Below are 25,146 nucleotides of genomic sequence, written 5' to 3' on the forward strand. Positions count from 1 at the left end.
AAGTGCTACTCCACTGGCTTTAGATAAGCCAGTCCTTTATTAGTATAAAAGTGCTTTGTTAGTAATTAGATTTATAAAAATAATCACATTCCTTGAGCTCCGTTTGTTTGGTGAGCAGAAACCTTCATTTATAAAGTAACTTGAACTGTCCGATGATTGTACTGCGGTAAAGCAGAATATTTCCCTCTGAATTATAGTGGAGTGGAAGAATAAAATGGCATGACAAGAATGAACCTCACATCTGTACTTAAGTACAGTACTCAAGTAAATATACTTGTAACGCTGCTGGTGGCTGTAGCCTAGATCAGAAGTAAGTAGATATGGTAAAATAATATGCTTTTGTAACAAAAGTAATTATCACCAGGTTTTATTTTATGGAAACAAACATGATAGTAAATGCAGGGTACCCACAATGATATAATTCAGTCGGTGATCCTGAGTCTGTATTTGTTATTAATACGTCCATGTCTGGTTGTGTGTGTGTGTGTCAGTGTGCGGGGGCTTTAAACAGCTGCACTAGGTCCAGCAGGTCCTGCCTCTGCAGACCGAGCTCCTCCATCAGTGTGTTCAGGTACACCTCTGATGCGTCCGTCAGCAGGGCCTCCTGCACCACCCGAGACACCCCCGACAACCTGCAACACAACATGATACACAAAACACTCATGTTATCAGTTTTCTGCAACAAAAAGGAACATTAATAATAATAATAAGATTCTTTAGGACACACTCCAATAGTGAAATCTATGTCAAGTGCTAAAAGTGGCTAACGTTGTCCGAAAATACATCTGGTTTACGGAGTCATACGGATATCTCATAAAACACAGATCACATCTTATAAAAACAGAGGTTGAGGTGGGTTCTAGTTTTTCACTCAGTAAAGGTACAACTCTGCCCACTGCTTACATGTGTCACAGCGTTTACCATGGTGTTTACATTAGTAAGCTGGTTGCTCAGGAACATGAGGAACCAGCTTACAGATCATCTGTTTGCAGTAAGCTGTGTCATGGTTCCTCACAGCCATGATGAAGAGAGAATGTTCAGAAACAAGTGTATATGTCACAGTGACCTGCTAGTGGGGAACTGCAGCCAGAATGTTTAAATAATACTTACACAAAAAGAATGAAATAAATGAAAATACCAAAAACAAAATTGCATTGTTAAATGAAACTTCTAGAAAAGCCAATTGATGCCGCTGATGTATGCGCAACAAAGGGATCTGACTTCAGGTAAGCACAGGAAATGTGCATTACTTTGAATACAATTACAGCTTTCTCAAAGTTTCACATTTTTGGGAAAAAAACAGGGTGTGTCAATAGCATTTCTAGTTTTAGTCGTTTTTACTCTATATCATGCAAAACATATACATATTACATCTTTAATGAAATGGTCACAGTACGATTCATTTTTGCTACTGTAGGTGTACCTACATTCCCCCGGGATAAATAAAGTATTTCTGATTTGAAGTAACCTCATGAGCATCTGATCAGTGTGATCATTCCTGCAGCAATGTCAAATTTGAACAGAAAAAGTGCCACGATAATAAATCAGCACAGAAACCTCTTGTGTTTATCTCCAGCTCTAAATCCAGCTAGCACCCTTCCACCTGATCTCCGTCACCTCGCTAACCCCCCCCCACCTTCTCTCTCCTGTCTACCTGTGTGGAGGCTGCCTGATCTCCGGTTCAGCCCGGGGTCTAGTGTTGCAGGGGGGGCATCCATTATTCAGCCGGCCTCAACAATAGAGGCCAGACCAGCTCCACAGCTGCCGTGCAGCAGATAGATGGAGTGGCACCAAATTATTCATGATGGAGGAATGGAAGGATGGAGAAGCTTGAATCATAGAGAACCAGCGGGACATGTGACAAAGAGAGTAAATGTTTCCAAAAGGGACGATTATTAAATAGGTAAAAAATAACTACGATTTGTGACGGTAGTAAGTCATCACGTGGCTCGTCACAGATGTAATGAGTTTAGGTTATTAAGTGGTGCATAGATCAGACAAGTGTCTATGTGTCTTTTAATTTGTTTTGTAAAGCACTTTGAATTGTCGCGTACAGAAAAGTGCTATATAAATAAACTTGCCTTGCCTATGTTTCTAAAAGTGGCCCTGTGTGAGGGGGGTGTCCGGTGCCTTGCTCAAGGGCACCACGGCAGGGCAGGAGGTGAACTGGGACCTCTCCCAGTAGAAGTCCACACTCCATATTTAGGTCTGCTCGGGGACTTGAACCGGCGACCCTACGGCTCACAGTCCAAGCCCCTACTGACGGAGCCACTGCCTAGATTAGAAGTTATAGATGTATAGCCCATGTGCTGGGGCTCAGTCCCTGTGCGGAGGACCCAGGGTCAGATCCGGCCGGGGACCATTTACACATGTCTCCCCTTTTAAAACTGTCACTCTGCAATAAAGGCTAATGTGGCCCAAAATAAACAACACTTTATATTAGTGTCTTGTTTAATTGCAAACTGACCCAGAGCCAGTGATGGAGTCATAAATCAGAGTCAGCTGGGCCTCAGGTGAACGTTTTCCCAGGCAGAGCAATTTAAAAAGCAAGGATGTATACAAACTGAGCTGTGTGTGTGTGTGTGTGTGTGTGTGTGTGTGTGTGTGTGTGTGTGTTTAAAGGGCTGCTTCTCTGTGTGTGTGCTTTCTCTCCTGGATCACGGATCTGGAGGGGGGGCAATCAGGTGGAGATAAGGCCATGAGGCGTCTGTGTGTACTCAGGAGGGAGCAGCACGGAACTGTCCATGAACTGCCAGCAACACACACACATTCACATACACACACATGCGCAATCACAATGACCATATGGCACGGGCAAAAATAATTCCACACCATAAAGTGTCTCGACAAAAGCCCCATGAAGCTCTGAGGCTGGAAGAGAATCACAGTCACAGTTGGGACAGTTTCCTTTGAATGAAGATTAGAAGCTTTGGTTTGAGCATCAATATGTATAAGGTAACATTTCAATATTAAAATGACTATTATAATGTTCAAACTAAGTTACCTTGATAAAAAGGACACATTTCTCTGTTTCTTTTGATTGCCTGTAATGGAGACCAACACACACACACACACACACACACACACACACACACACACACACACACACACACACACACACACACACACACACACACACAACACACACACACACACACACACACACACACACACACACACACACACACACACACACACACACACACACACACACACACACACACACACACACACACACACACACACACACACACACACACACACACACACACACACACACACACACACACACACACACACACACACACACACACACACACACACACACACACACACACACACACACACACACACACACACACACACAACTTACAGATGGAGAAGTATGACGGCTATGAGGGTCCACTCTGGAGTTTTGTGGATGATGTTTTTGTTGGTGAACCTGCGGTGTTAAGACAAAACAAGCAGAAGTCAAACATAGAGATTTATGTCCCGTAAGGTCACTTGTGTATATGTTACACATATCTAACCTCAGGATCTGTGTTAACACACACATAACTCTAGCAACCTTTCTAGGCAGGCGTCAAAAATCACCCGATTGGGACGATAAGTAGAACAGGGAAACAAAATGTGCACCAGGCTGCAGCAGCGCCACACACACTGCCTGTAATAGAGCTGTGATGTGTGTGTGTGTGTGACAGCGCTGTGTATTTCCTCTGGGTTAGCCTCTTGTCAGCGGGGCCTCTGGCAGCAGAAAGGAGAATTCCTGGAAGCAGGACTCTGGAGGTTCACTCTCTGCACAGTGATTTAATAGCTCTCCTGTTGAAAACATGCTGAACAGCCAATAGGAACGCAGAGTGCTTCTATGGCAGGAAGTGTTCAATTCTGGGGAGAGTTTTAATGAACCGCCATACTGACTAATACTGGGCAAGGAAAATAGAAATGCCATTTCTATTGAGGCTGCTTGATATAAGGGAAATATGCAATAATGTTGAATATACATATATTACTTGAAATATATAATATATATTAAAGCGTATGTGTAGTTAAGTGCCCATCTGTTGCTTTCCATATACTGTGTGAACAGATTACTTGTTCAATTAAGTCAAAGGAAAGGAAAAGATTTGCCATTTTTTATAGTTGAAGAAATGGAACATTGATCTGAACCGAAAACATTTACACAAATATTGTACAGTAAATACATTATTGAGTGGAAACATGGATTTATTGTGGAGCCCTAACAGCATTTATATAACCAATGCCATATATACATGCTATAAGGTTTTGAATACAACCCAAACAATAACAAAGGGCAGGAAAGAAAGACTTTGGTCCACTCACACGGATCTACTCATTTGTCTAATGAAATCCCTTCTAATGAATATATCACTTTTACAGGCCTTTTGTATTGAAAGCATTCTGTAGTATCACAGTAGGAAATTAAAATTGCACGTAAGGAAATTGATAATATGTTAATCTAATTTAGCGTCTTCAATTAAAGTGTGCTTGTTCACTTTCGATCATTATTTAGATTGAAATATAAATATACCCTAAGCTTTGTTATTAACCACCTTTGCTTTACCTGCAGTGACAATTCCAAATGAAAGCTGTGGATAATACAAATAATTGATTTATGAAATGTGGTGAATTCATGTTATTCCAGCTTAGGTCTAACCATATTTCACCTGAGCTGAAGAAGCCTGAAGTGGTATAGAACATATCAATACTGTTTGAAGTGTATTTAACGACATTTAACACAGAGTGTGTGTTTTCTAAATGCTTCCGCATCCATCTGGTACTATATCAAGTAGATCAGGCCAGTGTGGTTTTTTTGTAGCTTCTTGACAGAGCTTAAATTGTTATGATAACACAGGACAATAGTACGGCAAGCCGATACATCTATTTCATATGATAGAAATGCACTCTCCAAAAGGCCTTGTCAATAAATCCTGAAGCGTGACATGTTATTTTTTTTAAGTAGACATTATGATTTTTCATTGTAAGGGAAAGCACAGCTGTATTTAGTATCATACATTACGGCTCTGTAACAATCACGTTTCCCAGTAAGCCAAAATGCACAATATGAGGAATCTGGAAAGAAAACAACTAAAGAGAATATATAAACATTGATAAATAATGTATGTAACTAACTACAGCTGTGCTTCAAACAATTCTATAAGAGGGCCTTCTGTTATTTTTCATGCTACCTGTAGGGGGCACCACAGGTCCTTTTCACAGTTCTCAACAATGTTGAGGGATTTAAAGGTCCCATGTCATGGCCATTTCCACTGATCATAATTCCATTGTTGAGGTTTACTAGAATAGATTTATACTGTGCAATGTTCCAAACTCACATTGGTTTCGCATACAGCATCTCTGTAAAGTACGTGTATTCACTCTCTCCACTAAACGGCTCGTTGCAGCTCTTGCCCCCCCCTCCCTGTGAGCCCAGTGTGCTCCGATTGGTCGGGACCCGTCGGGACGTTGTGAATCGCGCTGAGCTCCGTGGAGGTGTGATTTCCTTGTTTAGCGAAACACAGCGAAACTCACCCTGAGCACACAAAGTCACAGCCGAAGTAAAAACAATAAGTGTGGCTTGATATTGAGTAAGAAAAAGGTTGATAAACGCTGTGAGAATGGGTCTGCAGAGAGAATGGGTCTGCAGAGAGAATTTCGCCGCGATCCCAACTGTCTGTTATCAGCCTGCAGCCAGGGAGGAGACATCAGCAGAGCTGCCTGCACTGAGTGTGTGAGGAAGTCCGTGGATTGGTCAATTTGGACCAATCAGCGGGGGCTTAACGTAACGGCTCCGCGGACGTTCGTAACGGCTCCACGGATTGGTCCATTTCGTTCCGGGTACGGATGACATCATGCGTACCCGGAAGAATCAAATGTTCAAATATTTTCTGTTTTAGAGTTGTTCTCGCTACAGCGCGTACTTTGAGGGTTTGTGACTCTGCACACCATTTACATGCAGAAAAACCTTCATAACACACAAGGGGACGGGTAATAACCGGAAAAGCATGACATGGGACCTTTAAACAAACTCCCATAGAGTGGCGAAGTCCCTCCCCTTCCGGTGGAGCTCCATGGGACCTTATTTCTGAAAAAGTATGTATTGAAGTCAATGGGGAGAGAAAGATTATCTTTCGACCCCGTTTGAATTGTGCCACGAATTACACATATGATGTTTGTCAATTTAAAAGATAATTTTCAACTCAAAAAAATAAAAATGTGTTGTAAAACTGTGAAGTAACACTTTTTTTTGTGTGAAACCGCTCAATGAACTACATCTCCCGTCTCGCACCACACACCAAGACGGCCGTCACGTTGGAACATTTCACTTCTTTCTTTCAGAATGAGGCGAAAAGTATTAAAAGAGGAGAAAATCACTCCAAGTCTGGGCACGTTGAGAGCTGTGCATACACACAAGGGGAGTTAGTCGGTTCCGTAAGAGCCAGCATGCGGGACCGGGATTCTGGGATTTGTAGTCTTTCTAGTTGCGTATTTTTCATAGTCTTATATTTCAACAGTTTTACGACAAACTGTGACTTTTTTGACATGGAAATAATTTTTTAAGATTGACAAACATCATATGTGTAATTCATGGCACAATTCAAACGGGATCGAAAGATGATCTTTCTCTCTCCATTGACTTCAATACATGCTTTTTCCTAAATAAGGTCCCATGGGTCAGAAGTAGATGGGCGGGACTTCACCTCTCTATAAGCTGTGGTTTCTCTAGGAATATTACAGTGCTCTCAGGGAGATGGATTGCCATCTTTGTTTTCTGCTAGCAGACTGTTCCAAAGGTTTACAGATAACACTTGCATACAAATGAGTTTTCTCTGGCTTTACACCAAAAAGGGAATAACACAGAAATGTTTGTATTTATATTAAGCAAAATGTTGCAATACTTGGATCATAAAAACAGTCTCAATTAAGATAAATCATATATCAAATGAAGTATATCATCTGATGATGTGGTGTAGGCCTACTTTACAAATGGGGCCTCTATAAAGTACATATCAATTTCATGAATAAAGCATGTGGTATTTGTTCATTGTGATGCATGCAGATTGTTGTACTGTTCCTTAATGTGAATATATTATTTATGCCTTTTTCGAGATGTTACAAATACATGTTTGTGACAGATTTCAGGCCTCTTCAGCATGCTAAGATGATCCTGGGTGCTCAGTGTATCTGTGTGCTGCACTGACCTGAAGGTCTTGACCAGGTTGTTCAGGGCGCTGGAGACGTCACTCATGGTGAGCTGCAGAGAACCAACGATGTTTCTGAGGCTGCAACACAGCACAGACACAAAGATGAGGCACAAAGACAGAAACTCTGCATCATATCTATACAACTAATACATAGTCCTGTAAAAGTGAATGAAACTTCCACAGTCCAGCAACTTGATAACTAATGAGCTTTAAGTCGTTATGTAGAAACAACATGGATGCTAAAAAGTAAGCGTTAAACAACCGCGGATAGCTGGTCCTGATCATTTCTTATTTCGATATTTTTCCCAGTCAGTAACATATTATTTATAAGACCATATGAATATCGCTGTATAACAACATTGAAAGTGATTCGACCTGTGATCCAGATATTATTATTTAATGGGTTCCCCTGGCCATACTAAAACCCTTTACCAAGTTTAATTCAGGTCACCCTTGAAAAAGAGATCAATGATCTCAATGGGATTCACCTGCATAAATAAAAGGTTTGAAATGAAATTCAAATCAGGCTGTCATTTTTTAGGTTATCCTGCTGACCGACAAAAAACAGACTAAACAATCCCAATCCCTCCTTTGCAGCAAACACAATTGTAATGCACAGAGCTTAAAAAGATTCAGAAGATCCTCTGAACACACACCAGCTGCTGAGCTTCTCCACTGCGATCCGTTTCTGGATGAGGTGCTGAGCCTGAGAGTCGACGAGCGGCAGAGTGGGATACCTTTTGTCCTCGTCCTCGTCCACCCCCTGCTGAGAGAGCGAGCCACAGGAAGCAATAATCAGTTAACAACAAACCTGATTACTTAGATAGACATGTCAAATCAGTGGATTGATAATGATTTCATCCTCTAAGGAACATTACAAAAAATCAGACCATTTCCAACCCCCAAAAGTCTGAAAACTGTTATCCATGCATTTATCACTAGTAGATTACTGGAATTTCGCTTATTATTACCCCCCCCATGCAAATGAGCCATCATCTCGTTAAATATGCGCATATTGTATACATTTCAGGAACACAATTCTGAGCATTGGATAAAGTCAGGTTCGACATGCTTGTTTCATTTTGTAGTCATATTAGAATCTGACGTTTTTAGAGAAGGGATTTTGGATATCTCTTTTTATCCCTGTTGAACTTTCCTGTCGGCTCCCAGAGCGTAGTCGAGGAGACAGGGGGGATGACTCTGTCGTCTTCCAGGGCAGAAGCAACACGCTTCGGGTTCAATAACCCACTTTATCAAATGACTGGAGAGAGGCGAGCTCTTCTTGGGAGGTCGTTGCATTTATTTAGTTCTTCTGTTTCACAAGATAAATCACAGACCTAAGCTTTTTCTGCTGCCTCGTTTCCCTTCCAGAAAACATATACCCCGCTCGCTCGCTCACTCTCGCTCTCCCATACCCACATCCCTCTCTTAAAGGGATAGCGATCTCACTTTGCATGACCCTAATGTCATAACACTACCCCCACTCTGGATGGCAATTGCACACAATTCTAATCCAGCACAGTAAATTACATGACCCTTGCCTAAAATGCATACCGATAAACATCCACATTTGCATTTGTCAGAGAATATTTTAATCCGATCTCTTTGTGTCTTGAGGTTCTCAGCTATTCTGAGAAACTGTTAATTTACAAACATATGCTTTTCGTTAAGTCGCATATGCTCCTGCCTGTAATGTGAGAAGGACACAGGTCAAGAGGTCCCCTTTCCCTACCCCCTCTGAGACCTCTCTATATTCGGATTCAATTAAGTTGGATGAGCTTTGCTGTCACGCTGATGTTTGTTGCGAGTTCATGTTTGTTTGTCTAATTGCAGTGTTTGTTTTATTGTACTAACCGTTAAACATGGGTAATACTGCCTCCACAAACGATTCAGTTGGTAAGAGGAAAACTAATTCACGTACAAAGACACTTTCTAAAAATCCAATTGCAAACAGCCACTACACTCACATGTTTTCCCCTAATATGCCGTCTGGAATTGTCGGAAGAAGCTTGGATTGGTCTAAAGTTATGCCGTTTACCTCGTTACTTTGTGAACACTCACAACAGAATAATCAGAAAGGGAAGATTCAATTTGATTGGCCTTTAACCGGTACTTTTCACATGGGCGTGTTGTGGCAGGCATTCAAACTTGTTGAAAATGATCCGAATTGCTCATGGGATATGGGATACATGAAAGAATGTGTTAAAGCTTGGATGACTATTGCAGAGAAAAGAGGATATAATGAGCGAAAGAATGAAAAATCAGTTGACGCCGAGCGAGGCTCCATTGAGCTCAAAGCGTTGATTGTTAGGGTTTCTAAATGTGCGGCGAGTTGTCATTTGCTTAGCCTAGAGGCTGCTTTTGATGTTAAATCAGAGAACATGTCCAGAATTAAGGAAAGACACGGAAAGGATGTTGCAGCCATTGCTAAGTCAGTGATGTACGATTGGTTGAAAAGACAAGGGAAGTCTCCCAGCCCGTCTCAGCTCATTTGCATTTTAACAGACGCTGGGCTGCTGGAGGAAAAGCAGGCTGTATCTCTCTGTACGAAAATAATTCCCGCGACAGAACTCTCAAATCCTGTTGCGAGAAACTCCGATGATGATCTGTTAATGACAGCTGCAGCTATCATGAATGAAAATAGGTTGAGATATCAGTCAGAACATTATAGACAAATAGATTTGGAGCAGCAGGAGCAGAGTGCAGCGGAGGGTGAAGGGGATTCTTCAGACAGCAGCCTGTTACAAAACCCCCCTCCTCGTCCTCCGCCACTCCGTTTACACGATTACCCAGGGACGCAGTTTTCCAAAGACTGTCCAGCGTACAATGATCACGAGAATGCAAACATCTCAGAATAATAATTCTGCTGAAACTGTGACCGCCCGAAAATTCTGATAGGAGAGGTTCCAGTTTTTAAGCCATGGACACCCGCTGAGGTCATTGATGTCACTAATCACGCCCCCAGTCCCACTAAAAGCCCAGATGAGTATCTGTCATGGTTGACTAATGTCTGCTCAGTTTATAACTGTTTGGTTCATGATGTTAAACAGCTGATAATCTTAACATACAAGGCAGATTGGTCCACGTACAGAGACAAGTTTACATTTCCTGAGTGTACGCCTGCAGGTGATTGGCCTCTGGCACAGACGCGCGACATGTGGATTCAGAACGTCGCTGCTTTGGCTATTAGAGCATGCGCTAAGACTCACACAGATTTTTCCCAAGTGATGGCTTGCGTACAAAGCCCAACAGAAACTGTCCCAGAATGTATCCAGTGTTTCATGACAGTGTGGGATAATAATGCGGGCATTAAAAAGGGAGGGCAATGATTTGTTCGCCATACAGAGCTTGTTACATAACTTAATCCCAGAGACAGCTCAAGCCTACATGATGGCGACTCCTGACTGGCAAGTTCAAACCTGGACACTCACGATCGCCACAATGCGTGCCCTGCATAGGAGCCAGATATTTCTGACCCCCAGAAATGCCCAGCTGCTGCAACAATTGCCTCAAAATACACAAGCTTATCAGAGTGCAGATAACACACAACAGTTTCAGGGACAAAACCGCACTCAGCAGTATCAAAATCAGGGAAGATCACAGGATTATCAAGACAAGAGCAGACAGCAGCAGAATAAAAATTCCAAAAAGTTGATGCCAGTCATGTTTGCGGAGCAACGGACCACTGGGCGGGGCAGTGTGATAAGCGGTGGGGAGCTCAGCAGAACACACAATCCTTGCCTGCTCTCCCCCAGCCATCCCGCATTATTGCCGCCCCCACGTTATGACAGACAGGCTCAACATGGCAAAACGGTCAGCAAAGTGGATTTAATAGAAGATAGGGGTGCCATGGAGAAATAGGATCAGATTCACAGCATTTCCCCATTCAAGCAGCAACAATTCGCCTTTCCAATAACCTGCGTGAAGATCCGATTATGCCCGTTGATTTTAGTGGTACGGCTGTAGATATTTTGATTGACAGCGGAGCCACCTTGTCTGCAGTACGTACTAAGGAGAAAGTCTGTGAAGCAACTAATGATTTTGTTACAACAATGGGCGTTTCTGGCATTCCTAAGTCCGAGCCCATTTCAGAGAGTACTAATGTTTCAATCGATGGGTCAAATGTGCAACACTCTTTCATTATTTCAGATGGAAGTCCTATTAATTTAATGGGCAGAGACTTACTTTGTAAATTACAGGTGCAACAGCTTCTCTCCCTCACACACACACACCTAATCTAATCAGCCTTGGAGAGGAGCATGACATGCTGCGTTTCTCTGAGCCCATTTCTCTCCCCCAAAGCACATTCCTCCATTTACAACCACCTGCTGTCACAGAATATGGACCCCCTTCGGACTTCTCTGAGGTTCCAGCTACATTATGGGCCAAGCACAAGAATCATGTGGGATTTGTTAGTTCAGCTCCTCCACACAGAGTGACACTTAAAGCCAACGCCAGATTGCCAGCTATCAGACAGTACAATTTACCCCATAGAGCCATTTTGGGAATTGAAGGAGTCATCCAATCTCTGCTCGATCAGGGCATGTTAATCTATACAACCAGCCCGTGTAATACTCCAATTCTACCCATACCTAAGCACAATCGCCCTGATGAGTGGCGCTTTGTCCAAGATTTGCAAGCTATTAACGCTATTGTCATTCCGACAGCTCCTATAGTGCCTGACACTAATTCGATCCTTGCTTCTCTGCCCCCAGACTCTAAGTACTACACAGTGATTGACCTGTGTTCAGCGTTTTTCTCTGTTCCTCTGCATCCAGACAGCCAGTATCTGTTTGCATTTACTTTTAAAGGTAAACAAATCACATACACGCGCCTCCCACAGGGGTTTGTTGAATCGCCTACTGTGTAAGCAGCTGTTAAGAGAGATCTGGACACTTTGGTCCTGACAGGAGGTAGTACCTTGCTTCAGTACGCAGATGACCTGTTGTTAGCTTCTCCCAACATGGACGCCTGTCGCATCGACTCCATTCTGCTCATGAAAAGACTTTCTGAATGCGGGCACAGAGCATCCCTGGCTAAGTTGCAGTACTGCCAGACTGAGGTCACGTATCTGGGTCACATTCTGAGGGATGGACACCGCCTCCTCTCTCCAGCAAGGATTTGCCTGTTGAACAAAGTACCACCACCTCGCACAAAGAAGGAAATGCTTTCTTTCTTGGGCATGGCAAACTACTGCAGACATTGGATATACGACTACGCTGCTATGGACTCCGTCCTGCGTGCTGCCACTCTGCAGGCTGCCCCTAACATTGTTCAATGGTCTGAGGACATGCACACAGCTTTTCAGGACTTAAAGCAGGCCCTCTAATCTGCTCCTGCCCTGGGGCTCCCTGACTACCATCAACCTTTTCATCTACACGTCCATGAGAAGGGGGGCTTTGCAACGGGCATCTTGGTGCAGAAGCATGGCTCTAATTTCCGGCCTGTTGCATACTACTCATCTCGACTCTCCCCTGTGGTGCTTGGTATGCCTTCATGCCTGCGGGCTGTAGCCGCAGTTGCGATAGTTGTAAAACAATCCTCTCCCATTGTACTGGCCAGTGACTGTGTAGTACATGTCCCACATGCAGTTTTGCATATTCTGAACACCTCTGCTACTCAGCATATGACGGCAGCAAGGCGATCTGGTTATGAAGCGGTAATTCTTTCAAGTCCACACATCACTCTTAAACGGTCCCCCCCCCTAAACCCAGCTACACTGGTGCCAATTCCAGATTTTGAAATAACACATGACTGCGTCACAACGATTGACATGTCTTCCTCCCCCAGAGCTGATATGTTGCAAACCCCTATCCCTAATTCAGATATGATTCTGTACACAGACGGGTCTGCGAGCAGGCCGTCTGACACAGTACACTTAGCAGGCTACGCTGTTGTGAATGACTGGGAAGTTTTAGAAAGCCGGGCCTTGCCAAATGGCACGTCAGCTCAGGCTGCAGAGTTGTATGCTCTGCTCAGGGCGTGTATTTTGGCTGAAGGTAGAGTTGCAACCATTTTCACAGACTCCAGGTATGCATTTGGTGTGTGCCATGATTTTGGTGTCTTGTGGAAAATGCGCGGTTTCTTAACATCGGCTGGTAAGCCTATTCAACATCATGCGTTAGTAGCTGAGCTATTAGACGCTATCCTGCTCCCTGCACAGCTAGCAGTAGTTAAATGTGCTGCTCACACAAATTCTAATGATCCTATTTCGCGTGGAAATGCGTTAGCCGACACCGCGGCTAAACAAGCAGCAGTTTCCTCCTCTTCTATGGTGCTCCAATGCCCCTCAACACAACCCGCAGAAACCATTTGTTTGCCTTCCTTTAATGATGTCGCGGACATGCAAGCCCGCGCTGATGTTAGGGAGAAAGATTTATGGCTAAGACGAGGTTGTACACTTGACGCTGAGTCCAGCTTGTGGCTCCACCCAGACGGACGGATGGTTTGTCCCCGTTCATTCCTCCATGTTTTGGCACATGTTGCACATGGCAAATCACATGTAGGAAAAGGAGGGATGAATGGGATTATAAAGTCACAATGGTTTGCTCCAGGCATCACACTAGCTACACAGACCCTTGTAGATAGATGCATGATATGCCAGCAGACAAGAAGAAGAAGTGGTCCAGTTCAGCATGAACACTTACCGCACCAAATGCAACGACAGGGCTTAGCCCACACGAAGTATTGATGGGAAGGGTAATGTTCACAGGGTCTTGCCCCCCAGTAACACCCCACAAACTCACTCTTTTGTGGACAGATGATTACATGACTAACTATGTCAAATATCTAACTGACATGTTGAGAAAGTTTCACAGGCAGGTGGCTGACAGGCTCCCTCAGCCTGGAGAGGAGCGCACCCACCCTTTTAAGATTGGTCATGATGTATTAATCCAGGTGGAAAGGTCCTTTCCAGGTGTTAATAGTGACCAGAACAGCCCTGAGAGTACAAGGTAGAGCGGAGTGGATTCACGCCTCCAGATGTCGTCTCTCTCCTCTACCGGATGCTGGCGTGTGAAGGCAGTCATCATCATCGTCATTCTGGGTTTACTATACCTGGCCAAGGACGCCCTGCTAGATGAAGCTGTGAAAATCCCAACGACAGGTGGCGGGGGCTCTCGCCCCTCTGAGGGAGAAAATAAGGTGCTCTTATCTAAGAGCGCAGACGACTTGACCACTCAGGGCCCAGACCCTGAGGGCAAAACAACACCAATGGGCAAATCAGTGCCTAGCGACAAGGACAGGTTGTATCCGATCACCACACAGACATTCAGTATGGTGCGAGAGACACAAAGAGAGAGAAAATGAGGGAGAATAAGGAGGATTGTCTCCCTCCCTGATCATGAATCAGAGACTATTTCTTTTAACTGCCCAACTTCAATATGTGACTCATCCAACTGTGTTATTGTGTTTCCTGTGCTACTGCCTTCAATCAGCGGTGACGGTTACCCGACGTGGGTGACGTATCCAAAGAACCAGTACCAGCGGTTTGGGGTCTCATCAGAGTTGGTAAGAATGGCTCTCAACACCATTGAAGAAATGCCCCCAGAACTGTGGTGTAGCACTATAGAACAGTTGGCCTAGGCCTTGTATTTCACAGTCTTGAGCAAAAGGGTTTGTGCTTGAAAACCTCGGCCGACTGGGCTCATTGTCACATATGAAAGGGTTAAAACGACCAAACACTTTATTTATTTCATTAACATTGTCCATTTTAAATTCCACCTGTGTCTCTGTAGCAGTTAGACTCATGAACGGGTTGGAATAGCTTGTTAGCTCGTAGCAATCCTCCGGCTTGTTTACGTTAGGGCCGCCATTTGGCTTAGCTTGCAGCCGCATAAACTTGCTAATTAGCACGGCAAATCTCACGGTTTATCTCCACCGTTTATTTACTCTGTTTATGTTCTCACCACTGTCTTTATGTTGAACATGAACAGTCCCTTCGTGGTCGCCAATGTTGAACTTTCCTGTCGGCTCCCAGAGCGTAGTCGAGGAGACAGGGGGGATGACTCTCTGTCGTCTTCCAGGGCAGAAGCAACACGTTTCGGGTTCAATAACCCACTTTATCAAATGACTGGAGAGAGGCGAGCTCTTCTTGGGTTGCATTTATTTAGTTCTTCTGTTTCACAAGATACATCACAGACCTAAGCTTTTTCTGCTGCCTCGTTTCCCTTCCAGAAAACATATACCCAGCTCGCTCGCTCACTCACTCGCTCACTCACTCATGCGGCTTTCACACCAGCGCTTTTCCCTTTCTAGCTCCGAGCGGGAGCTTTTCTGGTTCAGCTCCGGTTTCCCTTTTCTGCTCCCGCTCTGTTCACACCGCCCAGAGCTGTCGCTGCTGCGTCATGACATCACCGTTTACGTGCCTGCTTCATAAAATCCAAACCGTGCGGAAATCCCACACATCGACAACAACAACGGCCGATTGTATTGAAGCGCTGTTCGCTTTGGTTATCCTCTTACGAAACGAAATGGAAGGCATCGGACGACTTTACAAGGGACGACTTTACTTGGAACAAAACATCATACGCAAGCATTTTGTTGTTGTTCAGGAGGCTGATCCCGCCCATGCCCCTGCCCCCGCCTCGACGTAAGAGAGACGTAAGCAACGCCGCCTCTTAGCTCCGAAGCTCTTGCCTCTAGACTGACAATTTTTTGGAGCTGGAAGTGAACCGGATTCCGGAGCTAAGAGGCGGCGCCTCTGCGGTGTGAACAGGAAAAAAACGGTACTTTTCAGGCTCCAGCTCTGAGCCGGAGCTGAAAACGCGTTGGTGTGAAAGGGGCATCACTCACTCTCGCTCTCCCATACCCACATCCACGCGCCACACCCCTCTCTTATACCTCATTCACACCAACGCAACTCAGGTTCAGAACCAGTTCTTCGGTTTAGCTCTGGCTCTTTTCACACCGCCCAGAGTCCGACTGGTAATGCGTCGTTGCGTCATTGTTTACGTCATGACGTAACCGTTTGCGTACCTGCTTCATAAAGCCAAACCACGCGGATGAAATCAGTTGCATTAATTTCTTATGGCTCTATCTGCAGCTTTTCCGGAGTCATTTCTGTGGTTTAGTTATATTCTTATAAAAAAGTGTACTCGTGTCAATAAAGGTTTTTTTAAAACACAACTGCTTTCGAGGTCGGTCTTATTTCTTAAGGTGGACTGAACCATGAGTGTGGAGTAACGTTGTATCTTTCATTTAAATGAACTGTAACCTTCACCCAGGTATGTAACAGCTGTTCTCAAATGAACACGTGAAGTAAAGTTTAATATTTATAGTTTCATAATGAGAGGTGATCAACGTGAATGCTCAGGTTCCACCTTAACACGCAGACACGTTGCTTCACCATGAGCAGACACCTTTATATATACAGTCTATGGCAGAAACACTGAAACTCTGAAACTCTGGTTAAGTTTCTCCATCGTTGTACAAACTGGATAAAACGCGGGCTTTTTGTTGTTGTTCAGGAGTTGATCTGTCTCTGCCCCCGCCTCGACGTAAGCGTGACGTATGTGGTGCTCTTGCTCTGGCCGGACAATTTTTTGGTGCTTGAAACGAACCGGATTCCGGAGCTAAGAGGCTGTTGGTGTGAATGAGGTATTAAAGAGCAACTTGCAGGTTTTTTTTTTTTTACTACATTTACGCGTCGCTTAACCTTGCCTGAAAATTACAATTAAAAAAGTTAATGCAGGATTTGATATGTTTTACAAGACATAAGGGCAGGATTTCAGAGGGAAAGGAGCCGTTTTGAGCTCTGCTACTAAAACCTGCTTTTTTCTTTTTACGTCATACGTCAAACGCGTCATATTACGTCACATGGGGGAGCAACTTTCTCGGACTCCTTTTCTGCCAAATCCGCGGTAGTAGTTTGTAGTTGGTTTGAGCGGTTATGGTTTAGTGAGCTGGTATTTTTTCGGTAATTTTACATTCAAGCTCAACATGATTAAAAATGGTGAAATGCAGTTTGTGCAGGTTGCACAAACTCGAGTCTGTCAGGACATCGAGTCCACAGTTTCCCTAACAGGAAAAGGACCGGAGCTAGCTTTCGTTCCTGGATGCATTGTGCGAGGTGCATCCACCTCCCTGCAGCACATACTCTCCACAGCTGAAGCCTATCAAACAAATCGTTTATCAGGAAACCATATTACATCTCTCTCCCCCCCCCCTTCGCTCCTCTTGCTAAAAATGTACCTGCATTTACTAAATGTCAGCTAAAAGAGGAGTGATATTAAAAACCTGTATAGATATTAACAGTACTTAATGTCATCTTAGTAAAAAAAAAAACACAATTGTTATTTACAATGGACTACGTGTAGCTAACAGACACATTTCCACCACTCATGGACCACACCCACATTTTCTTTGAAAAACTGGGTGACATACTGTCGCCCTTTAGTCCCTCTCTCTTGTCTTTCTCTCCTTTCTTTTCTCTTTTGAAAGCCTGACTTTGTTAGTCGTTGAGACATGGTTCACAAGTAAGTATTAGCATCCCTGCTCCGAACATGCTCTCACTCTCTGCTAGAAAGTGCCACGGTGCTGCACCACGTTTGGAGGCAGGACCGAACCATTACATGTAAATAGAAGGGGGTGTACAGAGGCTTTGGATAATTAACTTTTGGAAGAAAATAAAGTTAAATGAATTGTAAGTTTAGTGAGTACATTATCAATATAACGTCCTATTAATGTTAATTCTTGATGAACTTAAACAGGATGAACTTAAACATTTTTTTCTTAATGTTCTAAAATTGTTTAGGCCCCCGTGGTGAGGGTGTTTGGGGTGGCCAATAAGGTGACCAGGATTCAGCTGGCCACCCCCCTGCTCCGCCACTGTGTAGCTAACACCAGTCACTCACCAAGACAGCTGCCCTGTTCTCCACATGTTCTCCTCACACCACAGCTCCATTTCTCACCGATGGCCGTTATTTCTTCTAATCCTTGGCTGCTCCTGGTCTCTTGGGCGCATAGCAGGCTCATAATTATAATCCTATGCATTCGAATATATATTTTCAACCTCTTCTGTGTCAAAACTAGCATTGTGATCCATGTTTATTCATACGTTAGACCGGCCGCTCTCCCCCATGTTACGTCACACGTGGGAGGTCACATGGGGAGGCTTTTTTTATGCGGAAGTAAAAATGTCTTACAAAAACGACGCCAGATGTCACTGTAGTGTATATTTCTGTATATATTTTTGAAAATCGAGTGTATACATGATTTTCCTACACATTTATTCACTGGTGCGTCTAACCTGCAAGTTGCTCTTTAAAGGGATAGCGATCTCACTCTGCATGACCCTAATGTCATAACAACTCCATGAATCAGAAAATACTGTCAACAGCCCTAAAATATCAATTTTCGCCTTGTTTTTAGGTATATATAATTGTATCTATGAATGATATTTAAACAAACCCTTCTGTAAAAACCTTCATAATATTGATAGGAATATAACTGGAAGGTTTGGTGTATCTACGTGCTACTGAAGTTGAAATTTATCACTCAGAATAGGAGAAAAAACTCATTTTGAGAAAACAACCTTTAAAGATTGCAGTGAGGCGCTAGCTAAACCCTCCTGTTCTTTGGATGACAGCTTGCGCATCGACGCACTCCGTGAAGATATTTCATGTTCGGGGTCATTTGTTTTTTGTCTAACCTTGCTTCGTGCAAGTGACAATTGTTGTAGTCTTCTCTGTGAACGTTTTTTTCGCTGTTCTTTTTCCATTTTGAGATTTTAAATTTCCAGCGAAAGCTAAACCAGGAAGTGTTTTAGCACATCACGTGACGCATCTGAACGAATCACGTTGTCAGAAATTGACACCAGCCAATGAGATTTAGTTTTTTTGTTTTAAGACCCCTTTGTACTTTCACGATTGGTTGCTGATACAAAGGAACCATATTTGGATCCGATGAGATTGTGCAGGAGAGACGGAGCTTTCCAACGATACCTCTGATTACATTGGTCGCGGTACTTTATGTTACGTTAGAATGCTAACTTTTGGTGAATTTAGGAGAAATCTACAGACGCAAATAGACAAACTATAGTAAAATAAACACCTAAATGTGTATTTTGTAAATTGTCTTACCAAAAGCCTGAAAGAAAACATGTTATGGAATCAAAATAGAACAAAATATGAAAAACTGTGTTTTTGCCTGCCGTGTCTTGCCTTAATGAGTGAGACACACCGGTTGCGTTGAGGATCTGTGGGGTTTGTATGTCGATGTATGGGAAACACTGTTATTTGTATTACTATTATTAATAATGTGTGCATAGACATTTTTCAGGGGCGGACTGGCCATCTGTAGAATGTCTCCCCCCCCCCCCGTTGACAATTCACATGGCGGGGGGTAGCCAGTCTCTGGCACAGTTATTTTGGGGGACGCGGGCTGAAAAGTTTGGGAACCTCTGCACTAGCCAATAGAGGCGCAAGTGTTACATAGTGATTTCAGTATCAAAGATGTTTCATACAGTGCCTTCATGTGGCCACTGACTCTCACAACAACACCCTTCATTAACACCCCTCCTCTCTCCTTCCCTCACCTCGTTTCCTTGCTGCTCCTTCTTCTCAGGTAGAGTCCGGCTGCCTTTATAGAACTCCCTGACTCTGATCTCCGCCTGCTGGGTCTCCTGCCTCAGCGCCTGGTAGTCTGGAGCTGCAGCAGACGGTCTCTCCTGCCCCCCATCATCATCCTCATCCTCAAGGTCGTCTTCGTCCAGCTCCTCCTCTTTATCCTCTTCTACTTCTTTTACACCATGGAAAGCTGCGCTGTGTGAGTGGTCAGCGCCGTACAGGAACTTCAACGTCTCCTCGGTGCCCCACTCCTTCAGCGTTCTCCTCAGGCTCTCCAGCTGGTTGAGCCTGATGGAGTCGGGTTGGGCAGCAGCAACAGCGTGGTTTTTAAAGAGGTCTCGAAGCCCGGCAGCACCTCTCTTGCTCATCCCCACCTGGGTGATGTTGAGGCCTGGCTGGATGTTCGATGCTGTATCATCCTGATTACTGTTGATCAGGGTGGAAAAGGGGAGGTGTTTGCCTTCTGTTGAGCTGTTTGAGTCTTCACAAGGTAGAGAAGCAAAAAGATTTGCGTGTTGTGCTTTTGTTGTTGAGTGAACAGATGGAGGAGCAGCGTGAGTCTCAGATAAGTTGTATAAATTCAGCTTAGCTATAGCCTCTTCCACACTGGCTACTTCCTCTGGTGCCTGCTCGACATGAGGTGTGTCTGTGCGTAAAGATGACGGCTGTTTTTTACCATCAGTTTCAACTTCTGTTCGTGATTCCCGTTTTATTTTCCCCTCCCGTTTCTTTCTCCTCTCCTTCTCTTCTTTGTGCTCTTCATCTGTGCGTTTAGGCAGGTCGCCCCAGTGCACCCTGGGTCCCTGCCTCTGGGACACCACGCTGGAGACAAAGTCCTGCTCCTGTTCGGTGTCGCTGCTCTCACTGTGGGGGAGGCCGTCTGCAGGACCCTGCTCAGAGCTGAGGGGCTCCTCGGCGGGAGCAGCATTTTCAATGTCTTCCTCTGTCAGACGCTGTACCTTCAGCCTCACCTCCTCACCAGAACTCCCGCTGGACAGACATGGGTAAGAATGAATGATTAGACTTATATTACATTTAGAAAATGAAACAAAATGTGTCTATTAGTTAGTCGAATCTGCTCTAAACTATTGAGATATGTTGCAAATATTTTCATGTAAAAACTAAAAATGCATAATATTGCATTTTTTGTCAATATGGGTCGCTCAATCTAAAAACACAGAGTTGGGTGGTGTTGTGAAATAGCGTAGCATCATGGGAGTTTTTCAGTTCAGTCAGCTTCTCCCAGAAAGGATTATTTTGTTCTTCATTCAATGAAAAAAGCTGTTTCACTTAAGAAAAAATCGGTGCTTTTTGATCACTAATTGGTGGATATAGGGTGGAGGGTCTGCGAGCTAATGAGAAATGTTTGCTGAGCCTGTTTCTCTCTTATTTAAGGTGGAGATGTTTAGTACGTTGAATAATGCTGAATAAAGAAGTCTAAAATGAAAAATCTGTGTTTTCCTGACATTGTTTGGCTGCTGCAAACATCTGCTGAGCTTGAATCAAATCAAATACTTCATATAATATATTAATAGTAATAAAATGACAGAATTGTTTAGGTCTAAACATTGTTTGAAAGATGTGGGATTATACACCTTAAGAACTATGTAATATAAGTCTAGTTGGGAGGCTGTGGCTCAGTGGAAAGTGTGCTCGACTTCGAATCAGGAGGTAGCAAGTTCGAGTCCCACTGCAGTCAGCATGTCGTTGTGTCCCTGAGACACTTCACCCCAGATTGCTCCTGCCCACAGTACTGAATGTACGTAAGTCGCTTTGGATAAAAGCGTCTAACAAATGACATGTAATGTAGTTGTTTCTATAGTATATTTAATAAAATACATACCCATCTCCTTTCTTCATCAATTTAATTTCTGGAGGACTGTCAGTGATGAAAAACAGTAATGATGTTTTAGTATGTACAAGATGATTATTATAATGAATCATCAATGAATAGAAGAGTACACTTACGTCTCATGCGGCCTGAGCCACAGAGGTGAAGTGGATATCTGGAGATCAAACTCTTTGGAGGCTTTGTAGCAGAAGTTACTGCAATAACACTGATCACAAGAGAGGGGTGCAAAAAGAACAGTTTCTTAACAGTTCCTTTCAAAATAAATGTTTAGGATATTTGAATATTGAATCCATGAAGCAGCCCTTACCTTGCGCTCTGTGATGTCATACACCTTATTGGTCTTTGTCGATATTTGATACCTTTGAGTTGGGATCTATAAATGAGCAGAGTCAGTTAGGAACACGAGACACAATGACGTTTAATGCTCATGGGATTGTAAAGTCTGATGTGAAAGGCTCTTACCTTGCCCAGTTTAATCGAACATATTGGATAAGCACACATTTTAGCGATGAACCTCTCCTCTACGACATCTTTGTAATTAGTAGGAGTTATGAACTTTGCCTGTGAAGAAAGGAGACAAAACAAATATGACTATTTAAAACAATACAAAACAGAGAAAGTCCACTGCTTTCACCACTTCAGAGATATTGCCTGTCACTGAGAGAGCTAAACAATTACACATCAGTATTTGACAGTGAAAATGACATAAACAGTAGACTGACGAAATATAATACATAACACAAATACAAAGTCAGTCTTAACCGAAGGCGTAGGTTTCCTTTTAGCATGAAGTGATGGGTTTGGACATTTTTAGAGCATTAACATTCACCAGATTGATGGTTAATAAATAAACAATTCAGGCACCAGGTGATCATTCAAAAATAGAATGAATGATGTAGCAGTATGGGTCTCTGAATGTTATCCCTGCTGAGTCCATACAAGTCAATTCATCTTTTGGTTGTCAGCCCTTATACACAACAATACTGTTTATTTGAATTTCACTTCCCCTTGACATGAATAGCTCATATGTGTCTTTAGTCAGATTTCTCCTAATGTTGATAACTTACTACACATTCAAAATAAATCCCACATGTGTAATCTCTTATGACTGTTTCCCAGTAGTTAACCTGGTAGAGAGCTTGAACCATGTACCCAATCAGAACCCTAACTATATGCTGCAAGTCATGTATCATATGTATAGGAGGCGTGTGGTGCAGTGGATAGAGCGTTAGTGTTGGGATCAGGGGAGCAGGTTCAAACCCCACTGCAGTCAGCATGTCGTTGTGTCCCTGAGACACTTCACCCCAAAGTGCTCCTGTGGGGATTGTCCACAGTATTGAGTATGTAAGTCGCTTTGGATAAAAGCGTCTAACAAGTGACATGTAATGTAATGTATCATAATAATGGCTTTGACTAAAGGATAGCATTTAAATCAGAAATGAACTACTTCACTGTGTATTGGAAGAAAACCTCAAAGCTGAGAGGAGATTACATTTAAAATGTTATGTCAATGCACTATTATCTTTAATGTCACAATTGTTTAAGCCTCACTTTTAATGATATCGACATAGTTCATATTTTAAAATGTTGAGAGACACATGTTTTTGACAGAAGAAATGTCATAATCAACAAAGGAAAAGGCCCATTTCATCCGGATGGAAATCCGTGTGAAAAGAACATGAAAAGATCAACATTCACGTGGATGTGCAGTGACATAAGAGTCATAGGAGCAGGGTGATGTCAGGAAGAAACATCACATGATATGGCAGGGAATACTGTTCAAAGCTTGGGCAGTGGGTGCGTCTTACTTCGGTTATTTTCATTTCCTCGCTCCTTGGTCTCGGTCTCACCGGAAGTTGATCTGTCTGCGCCATCTTGAGTACCGTCCCAGTGGCCTTATTTGTGCCGGAGGACCGAGGATCGAGGAGCGATAACGGAGGAGCGATAATCGAGGAACTACCAGACCATCCTCCGGTGAAATCCTCAGACACTCGCCCCGCCCCCTTACTGTGTATCGCTCACTGATTGGACAATGCAGCGCATGCACTGATCTGGCTGCTGTCAGACGATCAGCTGTGCGGCGTCATCACAAACGGACGTCGCTTCACGTGACGCTCCGGAGGAAAGGACGTCCCATTGCTCTTAAAACTCATTTCCCTGCTTCTCGTGGTTTCCTTGCGTCTCTCCATGCTTCCCTGGTGGGAGGGACTAGACGCAGGGAAACGACGCAAGTGAGGGACGCAAGGAATCCATTTAACCGAAGTGAGATGCAGCTCATGTCCGGTAGATGTCTCACTAACACTAGAATATTAAGGGGTGAGCTGTGTGCTGGAGTTTCTGTTGATTTAGTACAAAAGTGAACTCAGTTGATACTTACACAGTCAACCAGGAAGTCTTCCGTCACGTTGTCCTCCAGGAGACGCTCCACTATCTTCAGGGCTCTCTTCTCCAGATCATACTGCTGCCTTAACTTGTCCTTCACCAACTCTCTCCTGACAGAGGACAGTTCACACATTAGAGGAAGTGCTTTTACTGAAGACATGTTTCACTATCATTTTGGCTGTAAAAGAGGTTAGTGGAGGAGGTAGAGAAAACAATCAAAGTACAGTCTTAAAGATAAGTGTCTGAGAAGGTACACTCTCTAGGAACACTAAGTTCAACTCTATCTGGCATCCTCCAAACAGGGACTTCAAATGAAAATAATATGTTATTTCTCACCTTCTTGCTTCTTCTTCAGAAGCAGCCGTTCTGACGCCTGTCCGCCCTGCCAGCAACACCATTACATTATTCAAATCAGAGATTGAAAAAGTATTCAGATCCTCTACTTAGGTAGAAGTACTAATAATACACTGTAAACACACTCCATTACAAGTAAGAGTACTCAATTGAGATCAGAACTTAAGTCAAAGTATATAAGTATGATCAGGAAAATGAACTGCAGAACATTTTCACGCTTTAGATTAGAACTTTAAAAAGTTGTTACATTAAAAATACTAAAACAATTTGCATTCACTCTTTTATTTTTTATAATCAACATACATACATATATATATATATTATTGTTTTTTATATGTAAACATTAGATTAGTAACTTAAGCTGCAAAATAAATGTAGTGAAGTCAAATCTAAATATTTCCCTTTGAATGATAGTGCAGTAGAAGTATAAAGTGGCACGGATAGAAAATACTCAAATAAATCCGAAGTACCCTAATTGTGTACTTAAGTACAGTGCTTGAGTACATGTACTCCGTTACTTTCCACCACTGATGAAAACACTAAAGGCCTGTTGAACTTGTGTTCCAGTCATTGAGAAACTACACATGTATACATATTTTAACTCTTTCTGACACATGCCAGGATACACACATATTCGGAAAGCCTGATATGGATAAGTAAGAACATATTATTAGTGAAAACCTACCATTTTTAGTAGTTTTAGCAGAGCCTTCGCTCCTTCTCCTCTCCCCCGTCTCCATGTTGTTCCTGTTTGCTACAGCTTGAACTC

General features: G+C 43.3%; 1 protein-coding gene across 2 annotated transcripts; it reads right to left on the minus strand.

Moving 5' to 3' along the window:
• Positions 1 to 25,138, minus strand: rpap2 (RNA polymerase II associated protein 2). 2 transcript variants are annotated; one of them, XM_034215372.1, is made up of 12 exons: positions 25,063 to 25,138; positions 24,360 to 24,405; positions 24,019 to 24,133; positions 22,104 to 22,202; positions 21,949 to 22,014; positions 21,758 to 21,846; positions 21,633 to 21,668; positions 19,759 to 20,779; positions 7,880 to 7,986; positions 7,221 to 7,301; positions 3,374 to 3,442; positions 1 to 632 (listed from the first exon to the last, which is right to left on the minus strand). In XM_034215372.1, the coding sequence occupies exons 1-12, from the start codon at positions 25,115 to 25,117 to the stop codon at positions 488 to 490; spliced, it is 1,929 nt and encodes a 642-aa protein (XP_034071263.1). In that variant the 5' UTR covers positions 25,118 to 25,138; the 3' UTR covers positions 1 to 487. The 2 variants fall into 2 exon arrangements, with proteins under 2 accessions (XP_034071263.1, XP_034071262.1); XM_034215371.1 differs by having other exon boundaries at positions 7,880 to 7,989.
• Between the last annotated feature and the right edge of the window lie 8 nt (positions 25,139 to 25,146).

This window comes from Gymnodraco acuticeps, unplaced genomic scaffold (genome assembly GCF_902827175.1).
Source record: "Gymnodraco acuticeps unplaced genomic scaffold, fGymAcu1.1, whole genome shotgun sequence".
In the NCBI taxonomy this organism is placed as follows: Eukaryota; Metazoa; Chordata; class Actinopteri; order Perciformes; family Bathydraconidae; genus Gymnodraco; species Gymnodraco acuticeps.

What these genes read in the sequence shown, in the direction of transcription:
- rpap2 (XM_034215371.1), bottom strand. Translation starts at nt 25,117, where the DNA reads ATGGAGACGGGGGAGAGGAGAAGGAGCGAAGGCTCTGCTAAAACTACT. An exon ending in TCTGAAGAAGAAGCAAGAAG is followed by an intron (nt 24,134 to 24,359) that starts GTGAGAAATAAC and finishes GTCCTCTGTCAG; the next exon opens with GAGAGAGTTGGTGAAGGACA. An exon ending in GCCGTCATACTTCTCCATCT is followed by an intron (nt 633 to 3,373) that starts GTAAGTTGTGTG and finishes GTTGTGTTGCAG; the next exon opens with GTTGTCGGGGGTGTCTCGGG.